Here is a 23,009-nt window from a genome sequence, read left to right on the forward strand (position 1 = left end):
TTGATGCATTTTGAATGCTACAAATGGCATCACAAGCACTAATGCAACACACAATTGTGTTTTGGCCTAAGGTAAACATTTTAAACCTCCAAAGACGTATAGTCCTACAGCCCTTTGATTTCCAAAAAATGTGCTTTAAATAGCTAGACCTTCCAATCTTTTTGACTTTGTCTAAACATAAACATTTATGCAGGTCGCACTGTTAGTAAAGCAGCAACTTCTGGCACAATTTTATTCAGCTCCAACATCTACTATGAAATAAATGTGTAGTAAAAATCCTTTCAGCTAGAACTACACAGATGCCTGAGCGATTCTCACAGGAGCTGGGTACCGCGTCCTCCCTAGGGAAGGGCAGCACCGCTCTCTTTGGATTCCTATTGGTAGATAGATTGAAAAGGGTGGAGACGAGGGTATAAATATCAGTGGCAACGAGTTTTTTTTTTCCTTTCATTAGGTTGACAAAGTTTCAGTTGTGTGTCAATACCTGTGACGTCATACATACTTGTGCCTGCTAACACGTCGCTTCCTCGTTTGCAATGGCTGCCCGTAAGACGCCGTGGAAAGCCGGACTGCTTCTACTCTTTCTGCTTCACGTCAGTGCGGCCTCTGCACAGACCACGGTTGAAATAGTCGACGACAGTAAGTTGGCAAAGGGATAGGACTGCTTTGTGTAGTTTGTAATCTGTTCTACGGTAATTGTTGCAGCACTGTCATTTGAATAGGAGGGGGCTGTAATCGGACTACACTTCCCATAATGCTTTAAAGCAGATAGTTTATACTGCTTCCAATGTCCTTATTTCTCTCACAAAGTATGTAAAGAAAAGTCGTTTTAGTTTTGGATAAAGTAAGGAAGCATTAGTTCCGATCTTGCCTTTTTATGTATTTATTTTTTAATTTCGCCGTTGAAAGATTCACCTCTTGGATTTGTACTAATGAACAAGTTCAGTGACAGAGAGTGTACAGAGAGTGAACTTGATCAGGAATTTGCATTTGTTGCTGAACAAGATTAGCAGAAACTGTTTCAGAAAGGGAACTAACATGGTTTCACCATTACCTATTGCAGCGGTCGCCAACCTGTTCACAGAAAAATTTGGACAATATTTGCAAATTTATTTATTTTTTAATAATAAAACAGAAATAACGAACAATTAACAACCGATCAACAATTATTCACGATTATTTTGAGCGATCGTATTATTCACAATTCTGTACATGCTGAAATGATACGATCGTTCAAATATAATCCACCAATAATGTACACACACTAGATACAATCGTTTGAACGATGTAGGAAATGACATGTACAGGAGAAAGTGTATCACAGAACAATCCACCATCACTAAACGACCGTACACAATAGATAGCGAACGATCGTCACCCAATCAGATCTGCTGGGATGGTCGTTTGTTTCCAGCGACATTCCTCGTTCGTCTTCGTTGTGCATTTTTTTTTGTTAACGGTTATCGGACAAACGGTTGTTAATCATTTGTTTCCAACGATAATTATTACGTTAATTATTATTAAAGATTTGAAAGAAATAAACCCAGGTTGGTTACCACTGACCTATTGAATCTTAAAACAAAAAAAAATGGCTATTTTTTATACTAAATATAGTTCTGCTTTGAAAATCTGCATATGATGCCGGAGATGTGGTGCGTCTCCCCTCAGGTTGCTCAGACTAAAAGATGATCTCGCGCAAAAGCATTGTCACCCCGGCCCACTCAGGGTGGCCAAAGGAAGGCGATGAAGAGAGGACAGGTCAGTGCATTTGAAAAATTGCAGTCAGGCAGGTAAAGTAATTTTACGACCTGCCTGGTCGCAGTTTTTCAGTTTTTAAATATTGTTCCACTTCAGAGCAATCAGATCAAGCCTTCACCACAGCAAATCTTCTGAGGCTGGTAGTCATAGCCAGCAATGCCTTTGTCACACTGCAGATAAACAGCTAGGAGCCTGTTGGTACAGTAGTAGTACCTGGGCATACCTGGGGGTTTACTGTTATATTTCAGGAGGAACTCCTGATGTTTCCTTTGGTTTTTCAACGTGGCTTTCAACTTGTTTTAATTCATTTTTTTTTTTTTCTTGCTAAAAGTTCACAATATAAATTCTTGTAATTTTGTTATAATATATTGTTACCTTTAGGCTAAGTTTACACACTAACTGTAATTTTAAATGTTTATAAATGCCGATACAGCTTTTGTAAGCATTCATAAAGATGCTTTAAACCAAGATATGTGGCAGAAAAAGAACAGGAAAAACGCCATCCAATTGCCCCCCAACTGCTCATTCATTTTAATAGGCTCGTTAGGAGAATTGATGGGCCTTTTTGGGCGTTTGGGTAAGATGTTGCAATACAGTTAGCAGTGGCCATATTTTTTTCTTGTGCTACCTTCCTCAATTGCTAGTTGTTTAGCTATCCTTGTAGGCAATGCTCAGTACAACTTTTTGTGCAATCTTTGCTTATGAGAAAGAACAGTGTTTAAATGAAGACCCTTGCATAACTGCATATTTTTTCTATATGGAAAAATGAAACTTCAGAAAAGAGTGCATAATTAAAAATAAGGGATATTGTATTTATCTTGTGTTTATTTACCCCATAAAATCTGAGCTGTGTTGAAGACTTTCATAAACCACTTCCTTGGTAATTGTATACAACCTTTATTTTATAATTACACTGGGGAACACATTTTTTTGTTGCGTTAGATCTTAAGCTTGTTTTTTTTACTACTTTTTGGGTGGTGAGTCCAGTTAATAACCCAGTTTTTTGCTATCACATTCAGTTTTTACAATACAGGCTACCCCCCATTAAAAACAAACACATTTTACATACAGTGAAAAAATAATGAAATATTAACTTTGAATGTACTGTTTATTTAGGTTTATTTTGTTCATACAAAGGATTTATTACTCTAATTTTTTTTACAGTAAAACATTTGAAAATCAGGTAGGCTGTTAAAGTAAACATTTACGCTTGTAGCTTTTCCTAGAGTATTCAGTGTTAGGACAATCCTGCCGGATGCTCCAACAATAGTCAGCCATCATATGTACATCCCATCTACCCTGATACCGTCTTTCCATGACCTTCAAATCTTGGTGGAATCATTCACCTTGCTCATCACTGACTGCAACAAGGTTTTTCGGGAAGTTAGAAAGATGGCAATGCAGAAAATGCACTTTGATGCTTATATTGCAATCAAGCATTTTGTAGCTTTCCAATAACTTCTGGACAATTTCTGTGTAATAATTTGCTTGTGTGTTTCCAAGAAAGTCCTTGACAAATGGCTTTAAATGATAACCAAGCAAATCTGTGGACCATCAAACACACTGGCCTTTATTTTTTCAAATGACAGGCTAGGAAATGCCAAAGTAAGGTACTTGAAACAGTCTCCTTCAGTTGGCAAAGCTTTAACGAACTGCTTCATCAGACCCAGTTTTATGTGCAGAAACAGGAATATAATATTCTGTCTATCAACAAGTGGCTCATGTAAAATGTTTGGATCACCTGGTTTCAGGGCAGATCTTGGAGGCCAACTTCTTTTAACCCAATGCCTCTCACGAGCTCTGCTGTCCCACATGCACAGATAACAGGGATACTTGGTGTATCCGCGTTGCTGACCAAGAAGGAAGCTTACCATTTTAAAGTCAACACAGATGACCCAATTGTGTTGGTGATATTGCAACAACTCAATGACTCTCTTTATGTCTGTATATTCTTCACAAAGTGAAAATGAATGGCCAATTGGGACTCGCCCAAATATATTGCCATTGTGAAGGAGGACACACTTAAGCTCCACTTTGAGCTATTGATGAATAGTCGCCATTAAGTTGAGTTATAGATTGGAATTCCCAGTTTCTACATTAAACAAGGTATGTTATGGCATTACACAAAGCCACTGTCAGTTCTAAAGTTCTGCAGAAATGCAATTTCTCTGGTTCGAAAGTAGGATACATTTGTTCCTTTTTCAAGTAGGTTTTTCTCACGCAGTCTTGATGCTAGGAGTTCTGAAGCCTTCTTCGATAGTCCCAAATCACGTGCCAAATCACTCGTGTAGTGTAACGAAAACCGGCACTGGGGTTTCATCTGAATGACCCACTGGGTGTATAGCCGATGGTAGACTAGGATACTCTGTTACATTTATTTTTCTTGTTATATCCTGAAGTTTTCACTATACAAAAGTAACAGTCACTGAAATGATCTCCTGGCTCTCGCCAAACTATGGGTATACCAAATGGCATCTTATCACGTGTTCCCTTTGTCCACACCCGTAAACCCTCGACACACTGTTTGTATACCTTATAAGGGGGGCCAAGACATATCTTGATCACCAAGTTTAAATTTGAAATATGCCAAATAGGCTTGCTCTACAAATGTGCTGATGTTCGCTCTTTGACTGGGAATGGTGAAACTGCCACATATATAACAAAATGAATCAGGGTTGTTTAGGCACTTACGACGAAAAACAGCAGAGCCAGACATGATCTGAAAGAAAGGAAATACGAAGAAAAGTAGAAAAATACATTTTGCCTATTCACTACGTAGAGCAGCGCACAACCTCTGACCACACTGTCTTGCGTGTAAATGAATAGCCTATACAAATCCACGCTACAGTAATTGCAATAACTACTGTAGAGAAAAAACCTGACGTGATAGAAGAAAACTAACTGCACTTTCAGAATCAGCATACCTATTTTAGTGCAAATAAGCTTGAAGTCAACAAAGAATGTGTTTAAAATTGTTCCCCAGTGTTATACAACTTTTCCTCTGTTCCCTAAACTTCCTGTTCTTAAGTTATATGTTAAGGAAAAATATTAGCTTGCAAGAAGGCATGAAAAGATAATTCTAGACATTAAATGTTTGCTTAATAATGTAAATAGTGGAACTTGAACAATGTGTTTCTCATTGGATCTATGAGGTGTAAAACAGTATGTCTTTGGTATTTTTTTTTTGTACTCTAAATGTAGCAGTGTATTTTTTAGATAGAATATTATTTTGACTTTGTGAATAAGTAGGTTAATATGTTTTACCTATTTAGATCAATGTTCTAATGGAATGGCATAAGTGCAAACCTTGCTTAGTAGTATATGTGGAAGTATGAGCTTGTGTCAGTGGGCTTTTTGTTGCTTCAGGATGGTTTTGCATTTTCATAAGCATGTACTGGAATGTAAAGTCTAAAAACCCTCAGGGAAATAAAGGCTGATGATAAACGTTAAACTATAGGTTCGCAAACTTTTTTGGGTCAGAGCCCATTTTTTTTGTGTGTGTGATAGCGCCCCCCTTGGGTGAACTATATATTAAAAAACATGAACAGATTTTTAAAATATTTTATTACAAGATAACAATAATATTGTATTACTGAAAATATAAATAAGTATTTAAATTAAAAGATTAAAATAAAAATAAAAAGATGCAGTCAGAGGGACTGAGTGGTTGGCGGGCTGCCTGTTACACATAGCTACACTTACCTTCTCTAGAGCAGAGGGATGTTGCCAACTGAAAATGTAGGAGCCAGTGGGAAACACTTTTTGACTCACACCATCAAAACATCATCACTATGATTCCATGCTGCCCTGTCACGTATAAATGTCCCTTTATGTTCCTTGAATCCAAATGTACACATTTTATTGTTTTATTTCCTCTGCTGTAGAGAAGGTAAGTGGCCAGCTATGTGTAACAGGCATCCCGCCAGCCGCTCACTCATTTGCACAGCAGCGTCTGCAGATTTGAATCCAGGTGGCGGTGAGTGGTACTTAGCGTGTCCGCCTAAGCCATGGCATGAGGAAGGGGTAACCACAGTGCAACTTCTCCGCCAGTAAACAGAGTGAGCAGAGCCTTAAAATTTGGTGAGCGGGCAGATATTTGAGGCACCACAGGCACAGACAATTGGCAGTACTCTAATGCTCAATGCCATAGAAGGGGCCTTCTGGGGGTCCCTAATATGCAGAATCAATTTGGGGTCCCCTGTCTTGATATAGCCAATCACCACAATTTTTACTTCATATAAAAGGGTAGATGACCCTTTGTTTTTTCATTAAATGCCTTAAGGAGGCTTGGGCTCCGAGAACAGGCATTCATAGGGGGGACTTTTCTGTCATTGAAAAAAGAAAGATGGCTTTCTCACTCGTGCAGGTTTTGTTTTTTTGTTAAATACAGCGGCATATCTCACAGATCTGTGTGAATAAAGGTGTCATCTTTTTTTATTTTTACTTTAGGTCCACTTTAATGAGAAAAGATCACTGATTCTAATTAAGATTTTATGTTTGAGACCCCATTTGTTGAATACGAATATTATCTGCATAAATTTAGATATTATATAACCCCATCCATGCACATATATATTCCATAAATGAAGGTTCATGTACAAATAATAGCTAGTCACTCAGTTTAACTAAGGAACAAGTTGAAACATAAAATACACCGCAATATTGATGGATATGAATATACAGTACATGAAAATGATGTTGTTAGTAGGTAAACCCCTGTAGTAATCTAATAATGGTTAATAAAAAATCCTGCGATTACAAAACAGCAAAACATCATAACAATAACATGGACACATCTAAGGCAATGTAGCAGTGCATTCAGGGATATCTTATATCTACATTTTAAGATGTTAATTGGGTACCCCAGGAGCCTGATTCCCTAATTAGAGAGCTCAATAAGATAAGTTTACCACAGAAGAGCCTAAGAAAAAGAGAGCAGAACTGAGCAGAGAATTTCATTCTCTCAGTTACTATTATTATAGAGTTAGTTCCTATTAGATCTCATGGGGGATCTTGGATTGGTTACTGGGTGTGATCTGTAGTACACCTATTGGCTGACACATTCCCCTAGCTAGGGATTGGTTATTTCAAACTTCAGGAATTTACTAGACCTCCCAACTAATTTGATAAGGGAAGCTGGACCCAAAGCCAGGTGGGGTCATCTATGATTTAGGGGTCAACAAAAGGTCCAAATGGCCCATCACCACTAACCCACCTGTGCAGTTATTCATCTATCCTCTGCTGACTCAGGCCTGATTGTTTTTTTTCCCTCTTAAAGGCCCTACTGGTAACCAGTTTGTTATGGGAACTGTCTCTGTTTACTGGCATCTGTTTTATTGCCCCTTGTGTGATTGGAAGGGGTAAACAAATCACAAACATTCCCACACATGCTTACCTGCCTTGTTTAATGATGCTTAATATAAAACCTAAATATTGGGAAATGGCGTATAGTGTATGTATAACTAAGGGGATATAGGGTACCGTATGTACATATATAAATATATATCTGCAAACAATCTTGTTGTGCAATATGTTCATGAGGCTGAAACCATGTACCATGAAAGTTGCACATTTGTAGATAGGAAGGCTTATACATTGGGGGTAATGACAACAGCACGAACACATAATATATATAATATATACATAAAGTGACAAAATGGGCAGCATGGATCCATTCTCTTAACAAAAACCAGCCTAGTCAGAGAAGGTAGATGGCACACCAGCCTTTTTTGTTATAAAGATTTTTTCCCTAGCTCTGGTCTGCCCTTAACAAACCTGACCTGATGTGGATGAATCAACTGAGGGGTGAGATGTACCTGTCCTAAAGCAATAGTTTTAGCATAAATTTTTAGATCCATATTTAGCAAGGGTATCTGCCTGAAATTTTGTGGATAGACCTGCTCTTTCCCTAATTTTGGAAATGTGACAATGATGGCTTTTTACATCTCTGAGGGAAGAAATCCTGATCTTTCAGCATCATTAAAATCTTAAACTAAATGGGGAAAAAAAAGGGAAAGGATCTGAGAAAAAACTTTATAGTATTCCGATATATATCCATCAAATTCAGGATCTTCATTTAATGAGTGTTTTAAGCGCTGCCTCTTTCCTTTAGGGTAAAGGCTTGTTAAGATCCTCCAACTGAGAGGGTGAGATTTTAGGGAAGGTCAACTAAATTAGGGAAATCGGTTATGACTGAATATAGAAGGTTGATGTGAACTAATTATTCTTTAGAATATAGAGAGACTGGTGATAGTCACGAAAAGCATTGGCAATATCTTGTTGTGGTTGTATAATTTTTCTTTCATAATGGGGTGATAAATACAAGGGATTCTATGTTTAAGCTGTTTGCCTTTTTTTCCAAATCATTCTTATTTTTCCAAATTTTCAGGGTTTAACAGGTAGTAATTAGACGGGTAAAAACATGGAAAGATGAACTAACGTCACAAGGAGTACATCACAAAGTCCAATAAAAAGTCTGTAAAAAAGAGAGCTTCAGTATCTGTGGCATCAACAGCATAATAAGTATACAACCCGAGAAGAAGTGCCAGGTGGCCTCATTTATTTACCAAAGAGTACAGTAATGTGTAATAGCGCAAATATAGCATATTAATTTTACATAAACATGTCAAGTAAGAGCAGGGTCCAGGTAGCTCTTAAACTCTGGTGTTTTCCTATAACATGTCCGACTTCCCTTACATAGCGTTGAATTTGTCCTGGGTACTAGCTGTAAGATCTTCCATCATCATAATGTCATTCACCTTATGTAGCCTGAAACCACAGGTTGGGGTAACTGTTGATTTCCAATACAGCACAATACAAGAGTTGGCAACAATATTGAGGTGCCTGATGATAGAACCCATCTATGCCTTCTCCGAAAAAGTGTTATGGTGCAACAGAAAGCACCCAGGTTCCATTGGTATATTATGCGTGGTAACTTTTTGAATAAGGAATCCCACCTGATCATGGAAAGGGCGCAGTAGCAGGCATGACCAGAAAATGTGCAACATGCTACCCTTCACGTGGCCATTGCGCCAGCAAAGGTCAGTCATTTCCTGATATCTACTACTACATGTAACTCATTTCCTGATATCTACTACTAATGGAGAATTTATGAACCAGGCTAATTATCAAGGTATCTATGGATCAACCTAGTCCTTCCTCCCATGCTTTGAGGTAGGCAGTTGAAAAATTATCACAAGCAGAGTTGATCTTGGAATATAACAAGGAGAGAGAGTGTCGGGTCGAGCCCCACCCATCGCATAGCAGCTCAAACATTGAGTTTGTCCAGATGTTGCTGTGATCAGAAAGAAGGGATTTTAGGAAGTGCAGAAGCTATATTGATCTCCAAAAATCTAATTTGTAGGTGGCGAAGGTAGCCGTCAACATCTCCTGGGTTACCCATTGACCCTGATGTACAAAGTGCTCCACTCCCGTAGTCTGCAAAACTTCCAATCCTAGGAGGAAAGACGGATTTCCTAAGATTGACAGTAATGGTGAAGGCAAAGGAGACAATTTTGATTAAAACAAGGGTTTCTTACATGCCCTCCATGTGGCATAAATTATTTGGATGTGCTCTCAATGCAGGCTGTGGCAATGTCGACAACCAGGGGATAGACGTGAGAGGAGTAGAAGTAAGATTGTTCAATTTTCCACCCATTGTTTATCCTATGAGAGTCCATGTAGTACTGTGAAAACTTGGGAACCCCTAACGCCCCCTATTTTATAGCCCTAAACAGTAGGGTTCTACTAAGGCGGTGATACTTTACCCCAAAACCACCAAAATACCTTTAAATGTATGGATTTGAAGTATGAAGTAGGTATAAAAATCGTCAGTGCCTGCAAAGGTACAAGATTTTGGTAATATATTTATTTTAATGACCTATATGCATCCAAACCATGAAAGGAGGACCACCTTTCTAGGTGTTTTGTGATAGTGGCTAGGATTGGGAAAAAATGTAAAATAAAGAACTGACAAAGATAAAGCCATGGGAAGCAGAATCCTTAAGTATTTGATTGCACTTTTGTCCCATTTAAAGGAGAAGGAAGGCATAAGTTGAGCACAGATAGCCTGGGCAGGGAGACATTGAGGACCGCTGACTTGGAATAATTTATTTCAAAATATGACAAGGAGCCATATTGTCTGATTGTCGGTATTAAGTTTGGGAGAGAGATTGCAGGTTTAGTGATAACAAACAAAGGGTCATCTGCAAAGGTGCGACCTTGTGCTCGGTTCCACCCAGTTCAAGGCCCAAAAGGTAAAGGATCCAGGAATGAGATAAAAATAAGTGGGACGAGGGCAACCCTGTCTAGTGCCATTAGAAATAGGGAAGGATTCTGACACCTCTCCACTGTCGTCAATGCAGAAGCAGATAAATAATTGGCTGTTATGGCTGCCCCTAACCCTTAGTGTTGACCGCATTAAATCCCAGTCAACCCTTTCAAAAGGCTTTCTCTGCATCTGTGGAGAGCAACATGGATGGCCTCCCTGTGGACACGGGAAAGTGTATCCAATTTATGGCCCGAGAAGTGTTGTCCCTGGCCTCTCTTGAAGGCATGAACCCCACTTGGTCAAAATAAAAAAGTTTGTGGATGTTTTATTTTTGAATTCTGTTGGCTAAAATCTTAGTGAATAGTTTTAAATCCTGGTTTAGGAATGATGTAGGTCTGTAGCTACTATAGGCTGTTGGATATTTGTCAGCCTTAGGAATAACAGTGATCATTGACCGAAGGGTCCTTGGGCAGATTCCCTTCTGCGGTCAGCAAGTTGAAGGCAGCTATATAATATTTTCTATTGTAATAGAGGATTCTAGTCTTTGAGATTGAGAAATTCAGATAAACTAGGGAGGTTCAAACCATCCAGGTATCTCTGTATCCTCTCTAATTTAGAGTTCAGAGCTTCTGCGATCTGGTGGGATTGGTGTAGGCTGTATAAAGAGGCATAGTATTCTGTGAATTTAGCAGCAATATGAGGTGTCCTCCTGGATCATCCTCTCTGATCCCCTATAGCTGAAGGGAGTCAAAGCTGCATGTGGAGCTGTGGCTCTGTCCAGTGATCGCGGTGAGGATGGCACCATCTTGGGTGGAAGGGATCCTGGACCATCAGTGATCCTGAAGATCTACTAAAGAAGGCACTGATTTCCCGGGTTTGTTGTGTTCACCCAGGCTTCCTATCTCTACGCTGTAAGCAGTGACCTATGTTGGAGCCTAGCCGTGGTTTGAGTGGGACTGAGGAGAGAAACAATGAATGATCACCCCAAGGATGTCCCCTGCTGGATCTTGGCATGAGAGGCATGATGCAACCTATACTAGATCTTCTCACCTCCCATACTGCAACTTATAGATGGGGTCACCCTTTTCATCTGGTGGTAACCAAAAACAACGCTGCCTTTGACCTCCACATGCCAGCTCAACTACCGGCACTTTTTGAATTTTTTGGAGCAGACCCCGTTTCGGTCCCCAACTGGCTAGATTCCATGGAGAACCACTAGGGGTACTCCCTAGAGCTACCACAACCTCCACCGGTAAGCTGTGGATACGACCTTCTACACCACCACGACCTTTACCACCTAACTCATCTGACTTGACTTGACATGCATCCTAATTTTACACAGTGAACCCCTCAGAAACTCATGCCTTAACGTGACCATAGTGAAATAATCCTATTTCCACTAGTAAACCCTACTACCAACACCCGAAGTAAGAGGGAATACCAGTAGAAATACTTTTTGTATGTGGTCATCTGAGATTTCCTGGGACCCAGCGTAGTCTGCGCTCCTCTCTTACTCCAACATGCATTTGGTTCTACTGACTAAATAGACACTAACGATAAGTTTCACTACCCTTTATTTGAGATCTTTACTTGTTTGTTGGTTGGAGTTTTATGGCCTAAATTTGTATTTTTGACATCACTCTAATGCTATAACAAAATGGTATAATGGCTGCTGGAGTATAGCATTTATTATTTAACATAGGAAAAGATTATGCCAAACAGAACCTGATTTAATAAAGCTCTTCAAGGCTGGAGAGGATAAACTTTCATCGGTGAAGCTGGGTGATGCAGCAAACCTGGAATGCATTTCTTCAAAGTCATTTGCTATTTGATAGCAAATGTTTTCAATCCTGGACCAGATCCATTCCAGGTTTGCTGGATTCCCCAGCTTCAGTGATGAAAGTGTATCCTCTCCAGCCTTGGGGAGCTTTAATAAATCAGGCCCATCGTCCGCACAAATTACAGTTTTATCCTGAAACCAGAAAAGGTATATGTGCCCCATATCACTGTCAAAATGCAATTTGAAGCTATTTGCAAGTATTTTAGCCTACAGGTTAACTCCTATTCTAAGTAGTATCCTACACCCTGACCAAAGCGGATTTCTTCCATCACGAGAGATACACAAGATGCACCAAAAACATTGTAGAACATGCTCAAATCCCGGTAATGCTTCTCTCGACAGATGTGAAGAAAGCATTTGAGAACAAAGTACAAAGATTGTACTTTCCTACACACCATGATAAGGGCTGTCCCCTTATCCCACTACTCCTCATTCTCACATTAACTTTTCTTACACCACATTCAGTCTAATGTAGATGTGAAAGAAATAAGGATTGGCAACAATGAACACAAATTAGCTGCGTATGCGGATGATATACTATTCTACGTATAGTTTCCTATACCAAAACTCCCAAATCTTCTATTAGAACTCCAACGCTTCACTGACTAGTCTAACTAACATACAGAAGTTAGAGGCCCTAAATGTTTCTCTACCTAATCTAGTTCCGACAACACTGTCACCAAATTTTCTCTTTAAGTGGGCACCGTCTTCTATTAAATACCTAGGCACCCAAATGCCAGCAAACCTGTCGCAGGGTATGGAACCTAATTTTATTCCTCTTCTTAACCATATTCAGGGGGATCTCCAAAAATGGAAAGAATGGGCTTTTACCTGGTTTGGGGGATGTAGAATTCTAAAAATGTCATGCCCAGACTTCTGTATCTACTACAAGAATTACCTATCCGCACCACCACACATTTAAGTTTAGGTCAGAATTCATAAAATTCATTTGGCACTCTGACACACTTAGAATAAGTGTGAAAACTGATAGGAACCACTTTAACAATACTAAAAAAAATAACAAAACTAAATAGTTCAAGTTCCAGTCCTCTGACACCTATCCATCTTCATTATCCCTTATACTGGGACATTCAGACTTCCCTTCCAAAACCTCAGATCCCATTGTTTGTACAGTCATTTTAGAAACGGGACAACACCCCAGCCATTGGCTAGTGGCAGACATTTATAGCATGAAGGAAATGATGACCTCAGGAACTGAAAATGCAGCAAATTTTACACAGACTTGGTTCTATTGGATTCAATTTAGCACCTCCTCTCAATGCAGTTCGTTATTGCACAAAAGGCAAGTTGACTCAGAGATCCCCACCTCACACTCTGTGGGGCATTTTCTCCAAAGCATAGGTCAACAGTGGATTAATAGAGCTGTATTTGTCTGGTCCCCCTCACCTGCCCCTTAATCCCCCTCCCTCAATTCCTTACCGGTCTACATTACACTTAACTGCCTTTCCTTTCTTTTCATTTACCCCCTCCCCCATTCCATACCATTTAAAGTCAAAATAAAACTGAGATGGTAAGGGTTGTGGATGGTTTTGATGATGACCACTGTACAGTGTACACTGTACACCGTAAACACTATTGTATTTGTTGTTTCATTTGTATGTTGTATATGTGTGAACCTAGACGTTAAAGATTAAATAAATAAAAAAAAGATAGGAGCATGGTCCAACCATGTTATGTTATAAATAATAGAAGTTGCTGATTGTAAAGTTAGCTTGTCTATCAAAAAAAAAAAAATCAATCCTTAACCTCCCTGGTGGTCTAATTATGTCAGTATTTTTATGCCAAAAGCTGTACATTGTTTTGCATGGAAATTTATTTTAAATTGTAGGCCTATAACTCTTAGTCATAACCAAAATATGTCCAATATTTATTGAATTTAATGATAAACTTTAAATAAAATAAAAAAATCTGTTAAAACAAGGGTGCATAAAAATACTGAAACCTGTAATATAATTGTACAGTAGCATAAATATTATATTTTTTACATATATATATATATATATGTGTGTATATATATATATATTTATTTATATATATTATTTAATGATTATTTTTTATTGGATACAAGTCAGTTATTTTTGTATTGAATCCTATACAAAATATTTTGAATTTCCCGCCATACCGCCAGCACGCACCAACGTCACTGGGAACTCCTGGGGAATGTCGGCGCACTAGCCAGCGGAAGATCAGAGCGGAAGGATGCGGCCCGAGGATGGGATCCGACAGGCAGGACGCCAATAGGCCCAGTTTTTTTTGCAGCATGTTTTAATTACCCCAAGCCACACTCGGTATTACCGCTCAGGGAGCTAAGTATTACTTATGTGGAGGGAAAAAAAATGTAAAATCCTATTCAGTGGAATGATGACATTTCCAAATTACAAACAAACATTAGCAAGACATGTTAAGATGATTTAAACAAGATCTGGATTTACTTTTGCTATTGCATGTATGCAAGGAAGTGATTAGTACCCAATTAAAGCCCCTCAAAAAAAATAGAGGACCTTGTTGGATTTTCTTCACTTTTTTATAAGCTTTCTAATAAAGGAGACTGGTCAAACATTTGGAGTATATATATTGACCAGTACAAGTAATATTGTTGACAGTAACAATAAGGATGATGTAACAACCATTACAGTCTGCTTCCATGTGTATAGGCAAAAAAGATAAATGTTTGCTTATAGCTATAGTGACTCTCCCTTATTTTATCTTGGGCTCTTTAGCTTCGGGGAATCCATTGGTAATAATAATTGGTGAACATCATTTTTGCTTTTTAGTGTCTTCTATATTATTCTTCTCAACAGGTGGATCGCGATCTACTAGTAGATCGTGAGGCAACGCAAGTAGATCGCGGAGCCCTGCCTTTCAAAATAAACTCTACTGCACACAGGAGTTAAGTCCAAGTTTTTATTGTTGGTAGATCATTTTGACTTGGTCAATTTAAAAGTAGCTTGCAAGCCAAAAAAGCGTGGGCATCCCTGGTTTAAACAAAAAAAAAAATGGCATTTATCAAAAAAAAAAAAAAAAGATGTAAAACCATGTTCAACTATTAGAAAAGAGTATATGGGCTGTGGAAGTCTTTGAGAAACAGTTAAGTCCATCTTAGCATTGGAAAACTGGCTAAAATGGTAGCACTGATATTAAGGAAATTGGATCCTTTGTAATTATGGCAAATAATGATCCGTTAAAAAGAATATGAAACAGGTAGTGGACCGACACTTGACTTGGTTGAGCAAATTCAAGTGAAAATATAAGGAAGCCAAAGTGTATCCATAAAAAGATGAATCCTTATTGGGTTCCTCAGGCAGCATTAAACGGCAGTTCATATTTCTGGCGTCTGAATTTGGCAACAATTCTACATTTAAAAAATTCAATAATTTATTAGGGTGAAGTATTTTGATTGAGATAGCTTGAAATCTGCAGGTATGTGTGGGTAAAATCTTATAGGCATGATATTCGTACATGATAGGGCAATGGTGTAGCTTTTAAGCAGATTTCATTTCTCAATCTGCCACTAGACGAGATGTACTGTTTGGGGTGTGCTGTATTAATAATATGGGATGGTTGAATACCCCATGTCTCCAGCAGGCCCAATCCAGCTTTAAGCAAAGTTAATCGCGGATGACATGCCAATTATAAGACAATAGTATTTTCACAGGAAGTCTCCTTTTATATGGCATGTTGATGGCTCTGGTGATTGGTAGAGACTTTCGCCTATCTGTGATTGTTGCTCATGAGAGATTGGCGAACATTGACATGTGGCTATAGGGATCAGGCAAAATGGCAACATTTTTCTGAGAAATAGCCAATAAATGGCCTTTAATATGATAACAATGGATGCATGCTAAAACATCTCTAGCAATTATATCTGGCAAATGATCCGGCCATGGGAGCCTATGGGCTCTATCAATAGAGATCTTAAATGGAGATGCAGCTGGTATCAGCACCATATTCATCTATTTATGATAATGAGCTCTGATGGTGGAATATTTTCTGCAATTCCTCTAAATTTGATATTTCTTCTGGAGCAATCCTTGATCAGCCAGCTTGAGATGTTGCAATATATCCTCAGTCTCATTATGTGAATCTACTAGCTGATTGTGTGCAGTAGTGTATTCTCTCATTTATTTTCAATGACTGTCACCAACCTCCTGTAACAGACTTTTTTGAAATAGTGTTAGGAAATCTGTGTGTAATGAGCTTTTCAGGGATACTAACATTTTCTTTAAGAGTTGTCAGAAACTGGTTCAGAAGTCGGGAAAGATTCTGTTGGATCACTGCCCACATGTGTGATAGACATAGAAGTTAGGCTTACCCTTATCCTTCTGATTCTCCAGTGTTAGTAATTTAAGTTTAGCTTTGGCTGGAGAGAGATAAAACGTGTGGGCCACAATGCAAACAAAAATTAAATATGTGTGTTTAAAACTAGAATAGTTTTAATTTAAAATTAAATTAAATGAAATATTTCTAATTACCGTAATGTTCATGCACTAAATAACAGAAATTATAAATCAAGAATTTCTGCACTCATCATTTGATGCCCATTTTATTAATGCAACATTTTATTATTTAAAGATACCACTATAGTCCCTTAAAAACTTGTATGGTTTAAAGTTTATGGTAAACTTTAATGAAAGATACAAAACTAAAGCTATCATACAATGCTGGCCAGTCATATATTGCACCCCGCTTACTATTCCTGTACCAAAGCAGAAACCACACCATGCAATGCATCCTGTCAGTTTTAGGGGGCCGTTAACCTTCTTTGTACCCCAAATTCTCTGCAATGGATACTTCCAGGAAAATGCAATTCATGTGATAGCCAGGGGGTACATGTTCTTACTGCTACATCTTCAGGTCCCTACATCTCCCCGTTTCTGAGATAATAGGGTTCATAGATGGAAAGTGGCCATGTGTGAGACAGGGTAGCATGGTATAATAGCTATAGTTTTTTCTTGTGATGGTGCCACAGCAATTCCATTTTAGGGGGAGTTAGCTGCAAAAGTCTGCCACTTATCCTACATTTCAAAATACCTACAGCTCCACTTTCAGGAGAAATTGGAATGCACGGACATTTATATGACAGGGACAGGGCACCTTGGTATGGCAGGAGTGATAAAATTAATAGGGGGGGGGGGGGGGGGGGTCGGTAGCCACAAAAATCTCCACTTATCCTACATTTCCCTTTCTCCACTGATGAGAAATTGGGGTTTACAGAAAGTAAGGGGCTAGCTTTGTGTGACAAGGTTACACGATACACCTGTCCTGGAGAGTGTTGTTCACTTGGTTGGCTGTTGTGAGGAGGTTTCTCTTCACCATGGAAATGATTCTGCGATCATTATTATTATTATTACACAGTATTAAAATAGTGCCATCATATTACGCAGCGCTGTACAAAGTCCAAAGTCATGTCACTAACTGTCCCTGAAAGGAGCTAACAATCTAATGTCCCTACCATAGTCATATGTCAGTAATGTAGTGGAAGGTCAATTCTTTTTAGGGAGACGCCAATTAACCTTACTGCATGTTTTTGGCATGTGGGATAAAAACGGGACTACCCAAACTCCATGGAGATAATGTCCTGGCTGGGAATCGAACCTGGGACCTAGGGCTGCAAAGGCCGGAGTGCTAACCCTTGAGCCACCGTGCTGCCCCATCCCTGTGCCTCATGTCTTCTGTGGACGTCCAGGTCTTTTGGGGTTGCTGAGTTCACCAGTGCTTTGTTTCTTTCTCATGATGTACCAAACTGTAGATTTTGCCACTCCTAATATTGTAGCAATTTCTCAGATGTTTTTTTTTTCTGTTTTTGCAGCTTAGGGATGGCTTGTTTCACCTGCATGGAGAGCTCCTTTGACAGCATGTTGTCTGTTCACAGCAAAATCTTCCACATACAAGCATCCCCCCATCAAACCAACTCCAGGCTTTTTATCTGCTTAATTGATAATGACATAACAAAGGAATTGCCCACAACAGCCCATGAAATAGCCTTTGAGTTAATTGTCCAAATAATTTTGGGCCCCTGAAATTAAGTGATTGTGTAAAAAAAAAAAATGCTTTAGTTCCTCACATTTTTGTGCAATCTTTTTGATCAACCCATTGAATTAAAGCTGAAAGCAGTTCAACTGCAGTTTCATTTAAAATTAATTGTGGTATAGTACAGAACCAAAAATTGAAAAAAGTTGTCCTTGTCCAAATAATTATGGACCTACCTGTATATGTGACGGGGTAGCATGATATGATGCATATAACATTTTAATAGGGGGGGGTCAAAAGGGATTTCCTACTGGCTCCCACATTTTTACTTGCCAACGTCCCTCTATTTCAGAGAAACTGGGGTTCACAGAAAGTGAGTGGTCAGCTATGTGTAACAGGCACCCCACCAGCCACTCAGTCTCTCACACTATAGCATCCACAGATTTGACTCCAGGCGTTGGTAAATGGTACGGGCGCGTCTCCCCCTATGCAGGGTTCTATGGCCAGTCTTACCGCAGCCTTGAAGTTTTTTGAATGAGCAAGTATATACTTGGAGCACTTACAGCACAGAGCGAATTGACAGTGACCCCTGAGGGTCCTTAACATGCAAACTTAATTTGGGGACCCTGTTTTGAAATAGCTCCCCTTAATGTGAAAATATTCCTAATTATTAGGATTTTATGCTTGTGACACTGTATCTGGTAACTTGTTAGGTTTAAGGGGGTGAAACTTACTTTAGTAGCAACTCTCATGGTCCTCTGTGCACCCTGAAAATGTTTCATTTTTATGACAATGGGTGTAGGATATACTGTATGAAAGTTTTTTTTTATACATGCATGGGCACAGAAACAGCTCTCATGATCCTGCACGAGGGGTGGGATTATCTCACAGTACAAGGTGGGTGGGGAGCAGCCACAACTGATTGCCCAGGTCTAAAGTACACGCCCGCTCTCAGGGAGCTAACACTGAGCATGCCCTGCAAGTTTGCTCTCCTTCTGGTAGCACACTCTAATAGGAGAAGATAGGAGATCGCATGTAGACATAGCTGATTGTAACGTCGTTGTTCACGCCCAATCAGCTGGTAGGACCATTCCAAAGGTAGGATTATCTCCTTGGACAATGGGGTGTCAGAGTGGTCCAAACAGGATACTGCAGACTTCCAGTTAAAACTCAATACAGGCTTTGGCCTGTATCTTTATTGCAGCAAATGTCAACAACAACAAATGGTGGCTTAGCTGAGCTACTAAGTGACTCACTCAAGTCCCCAATTGACTGGAATAAGTAAAAAAAACAGTCACTTTTCATATAATGTAGCAAAAAACTAACACATAGTGCAGAGTTTGTCCTGTGGAGCTGTATTCCCTCCCAGCTTTGAGAACATACTGAGCTCCTGACGGCATAACACTGCCTGAATAAATGGTATACCTGTGCTTCACTTCCACAGTTGTAAATTCGTATATGAGTCCGGTGGACCAGGGAAAGCATTCGCCACTGTATTTCAAATGTAGCCTCCACTTCTAAGGACTGGTAATTTCCAAAACATTTAATCTTTGTGCCTTCTAAATGTCTGGTAACATGGTAGACCTTCTTGTATAGCTCTTCTTGAAATGTCCTTTCTCCTCATTGAGGTGATTTAGATGCAATAAATTAAACAGCAGTGGTAAACTCAAAACATTCTATAATATAACTTTTTTTTATTTTCATAAAGGCACGGAAACAACACCAACGGATTCTTTTACGACTCCTAATACAGTGGAAGACTTGCCATTTACGAATTTGACAACTGTTACCAAAAATGTGAGCAGGAATCAAAGTGAACCTAGTGTACAGACAAGTGCTCCTTTAAATGTTACCATTGTTACCTCAGCACCAACTCAAAAAATCAACAACACCCAGATGGCAGAGAAGGGGAACATTTCGACAACACCTGTCCTTCTCAGCAGATTGGTAGAACTAAAAACTTCAACTAATACTGATCCCACAAATGAGCCAACCAGTGATGACGACCTGATGTTTGACCCAAAAAATGTCATTGGCACGAACATGCCAACCACTGTAAACCATGAATTTGAGAAAGATGATGCGGAATATAATTTTGAAAAGGAATATGACCTTTCATCTAATCATGAGGACACCTTAAGCATAGCGAACAAACTTCCTGGAACAAGAGACAAGGAGCCTGCAGATGCAGACTATGACTCAGACTCCAATGAATATGAACTAAGCACTGATGAGGACAGTCATGATGAGGACAGCCACTTCTTTTTGCACTTAGTTCTAGTAGGACTTCTAATTGCTGTTGTGTATATTGCTTACCACAACAAACGAAAGGTAGGTTTGATGGCCCCTTATAGGTATATATATTTATATATTATATATAATATTATACTATATATAAGTGTTTCTGCTTTGAAGCATGTGTAAAACCAAGAAATGTATTGACATTCTTTGTGTATGTTATTAAGCAGCGTATAGGCTTAAAAAAAAGTTATTCCTGACTTATGTAGGTGTTATTTTGAAGCAATGTCTTAAAAAATCCTCAAAGATCACAACGGACACTGGAGTCAGGGTTAGTTGTAATGGCCTGTTACACAGCTGACAATTTTGTTCTTTCTGATGAACAGCCTTGGCACATCATGACTTTTCCTTGCAAACGTGCTCCAAACCAACTGTCAGGTTTTGTGGGCATTTCTTGTTCACAGCTTTTTTCAGGTCTCTTCCCCCCCCCCCCCCCCCCTCGGTTTTCCAATTGGAGTTAGGGCTAGCCAATTCCAAAACCTTAATTTTTTTAATTCTTTAGTTGTTGCTTGATGTATGCTTGGGGTCATTTTTGTGTTGAAAGGTGAAATTCCACTTCATCTTCTGCTTTCTAGCAGATGCGTAAAGGTTTTGGGCCAGAAGTGACTGGTATTTGGAACTGTTCATCTTGACTAAAACCCCAGTTTCAGGTGAAGAAAAGCAATAGCCTAAAGCATATTACTGCCACCACCATGCTTTGATGAGAAAATGGTGTTCTATTGGCTATACAAAGTTTTTTTTTTTTTTTTTTTCCCCTTTTTTTGAATTGTGGCCAAAAAGTTCACTTACACTAACATATTTTCCCATATTCTTTTAGGAGAGACATCCCAATGGGTTATTCTTTTTGATATTAAAATTAATATTAAAAAATTAAGATTTGTTTGGTCTTTAGTCCATTGAGGTTTCTGCAGTGTTTAGGATACATCCCTCACAATCCTGAAAAAACCCTGGAGGCTATTGCACCTATTCAACTTTAAAAAAACAACTATATTTGATATTTTTAGATTTTCCTGAGGTTACATGTTTTAATTTTTTCATCAGAAAAAATTACTTTAGAATGCAGGCATTTTAAAGTTATCTTTTCAGACTATTATTAATTTGCAAATATCAGCCTGCCATAAGAGGTTTCCAATGTAGTCTATTGCCATTAATTCTACTTTACCAACACTCCATAGCACTTTTTGTTTTTTTGGAGGACTTTCAAAATGGTTAAAAGAAAATTAAAACTGTAAAAATTACATTACTAAAGTACTTGAAGGGGAGGGGGAAGTTTTCAAATGTAATACATTAACATATGCTATTTTTTCAGATCTTCCTTTTGGTCCAGAAAAGAAGATGGAGGGACAGCCTGTGCTCAAAAAATGCAGGTTACCGTCGCTTGGATCAGAATGTGACCGAAGCAATGCCTTCTCTTAAAAGGACAAATTATAAATTTTAATTGATTGGGAATTTTAATTACCATAATTATTGTGGACAGTTGATTTGTTCAGACAAATATAAAAAATATTTAACATTTTATTTTATAATCCACCAGGAATTCACTATCCATACAAGTTTTTTTATCTTTAAAATGTATTTAAATTTAGTAACAATTAGCAATTGTGGCTCAGCCTTTTTTTTCCCCCAGTTATTTTCAGGTATGAATGTAGTGTGATAATGTACTTGATTATAGAAAAATATGTCAGAAAAGTTGTATGAATCCTTCATAGCCTTTCAGAATTCTAGGGTTAAAGTACATGGTGTCTGGTTTGCTTTAGAGCCTAAAGCATGTGATTGCTACCTCAAAAGCATGTGATTGCTTTGGCTTTTTGTTCCCCTTCTTTTAAGGGCTTGTTCAAAAATGTTCATTATGGTTACGATTGTAAAATGTAATTCTTCTGCATGCTTGATTGTAGTTGCAGTTATTTTGATTGGTACCATGATTTGATTACTATGTCAACATACCTCTACAACACACCTGCATAGGCAAAGCACAGAACTGATATTTGTATATTGAGATATTTGTCCAATCAACACCATAGTTGCTAAGATTCCTAATATGCAAAGATACTTAGTTTCTCAGTCTTTTCTAACCTGCTGGACATTGCTTTTTATGAAAATAATTAAATAAAAAATGTACTTTTAAAAAAGCTGCATAATTTTTTCACTTATAATAATAATAATAATAATAATAATTTGTTTACATGTACAAATGCTAATCTTTGTCCATCCAGCTGAGAAAACTCTACTAATAAAAATTCCTATAGAGAAATGGCAAACATAGAAAAGTGCGTCTATAGGGCTTTTAAGGCTGGCAGTGGTAACAAGATTAATACTTTGTACCTTTACTGCAGTAGGTGGCAGCAGCATTGCTGCATGGGGTTTCGGATGCAACATGCAATGTACGACAATTTGCTACCCCAACTGTGTAACTGCTTGTCACCATTATGGAGGAAAATTTCTTTTTTTACCCATGTGTTTCAATAGTAAAAGCAGCAGTAAAAAAAAAAAATTCTACAACCGAATAAAATGGGGTAAAAGAACGTTACGGCTTTCATAAAAATCTGTTACAAAAAATATTCAAGAAATTCCCTCTACTCCCAATTTAAAGACGACCCATAATTTCCCCCAATGAATAGTTTAGGAAAAATAAGTACTAACATCATAGAAATTTATTGTAAAAAAGGACAATTTTTTTTCTTCATTAAAAATCATATCAATCATTTTCCATACAATGATTTGAAAACATTAAAAAACATAGAAAACACAATTTATTTGGATTGATGGTAGCTATCCTTGCGTAACTTTTGAGTTCCATCAATGTTTTATAGGAAACACCCGTTTCCTTAGAACCTGATTTGATGTTTCACAAAT

General features: G+C 38.4%; 1 protein-coding gene across 1 annotated transcript; it reads left to right on the forward strand.

Annotated features, from left to right (window-relative positions):
• The first annotated feature begins 447 nt into the window (after positions 1–447).
• C2H5orf15 (chromosome 2 C5orf15 homolog) lies at positions 448–22,285 on the forward strand. Its single transcript, XM_072400770.1, has 3 exons — positions 448–639; positions 19,567–20,189; positions 21,466–22,285. Exons 1-3 carry the CDS (start codon positions 537–539, stop codon positions 21,592–21,594), a joined length of 855 nt encoding a protein of 284 aa, XP_072256871.1. The 5' UTR covers positions 448–536; the 3' UTR covers positions 21,595–22,285.
• The last annotated feature ends 724 nt before the right edge of the window (positions 22,286–23,009 follow it).

This window comes from Pyxicephalus adspersus, chromosome 2 (genome assembly GCF_032062135.1).
Source record: "Pyxicephalus adspersus chromosome 2, UCB_Pads_2.0, whole genome shotgun sequence".
In the NCBI taxonomy this organism is placed as follows: domain Eukaryota; kingdom Metazoa; phylum Chordata; class Amphibia; order Anura; family Pyxicephalidae; genus Pyxicephalus; species Pyxicephalus adspersus.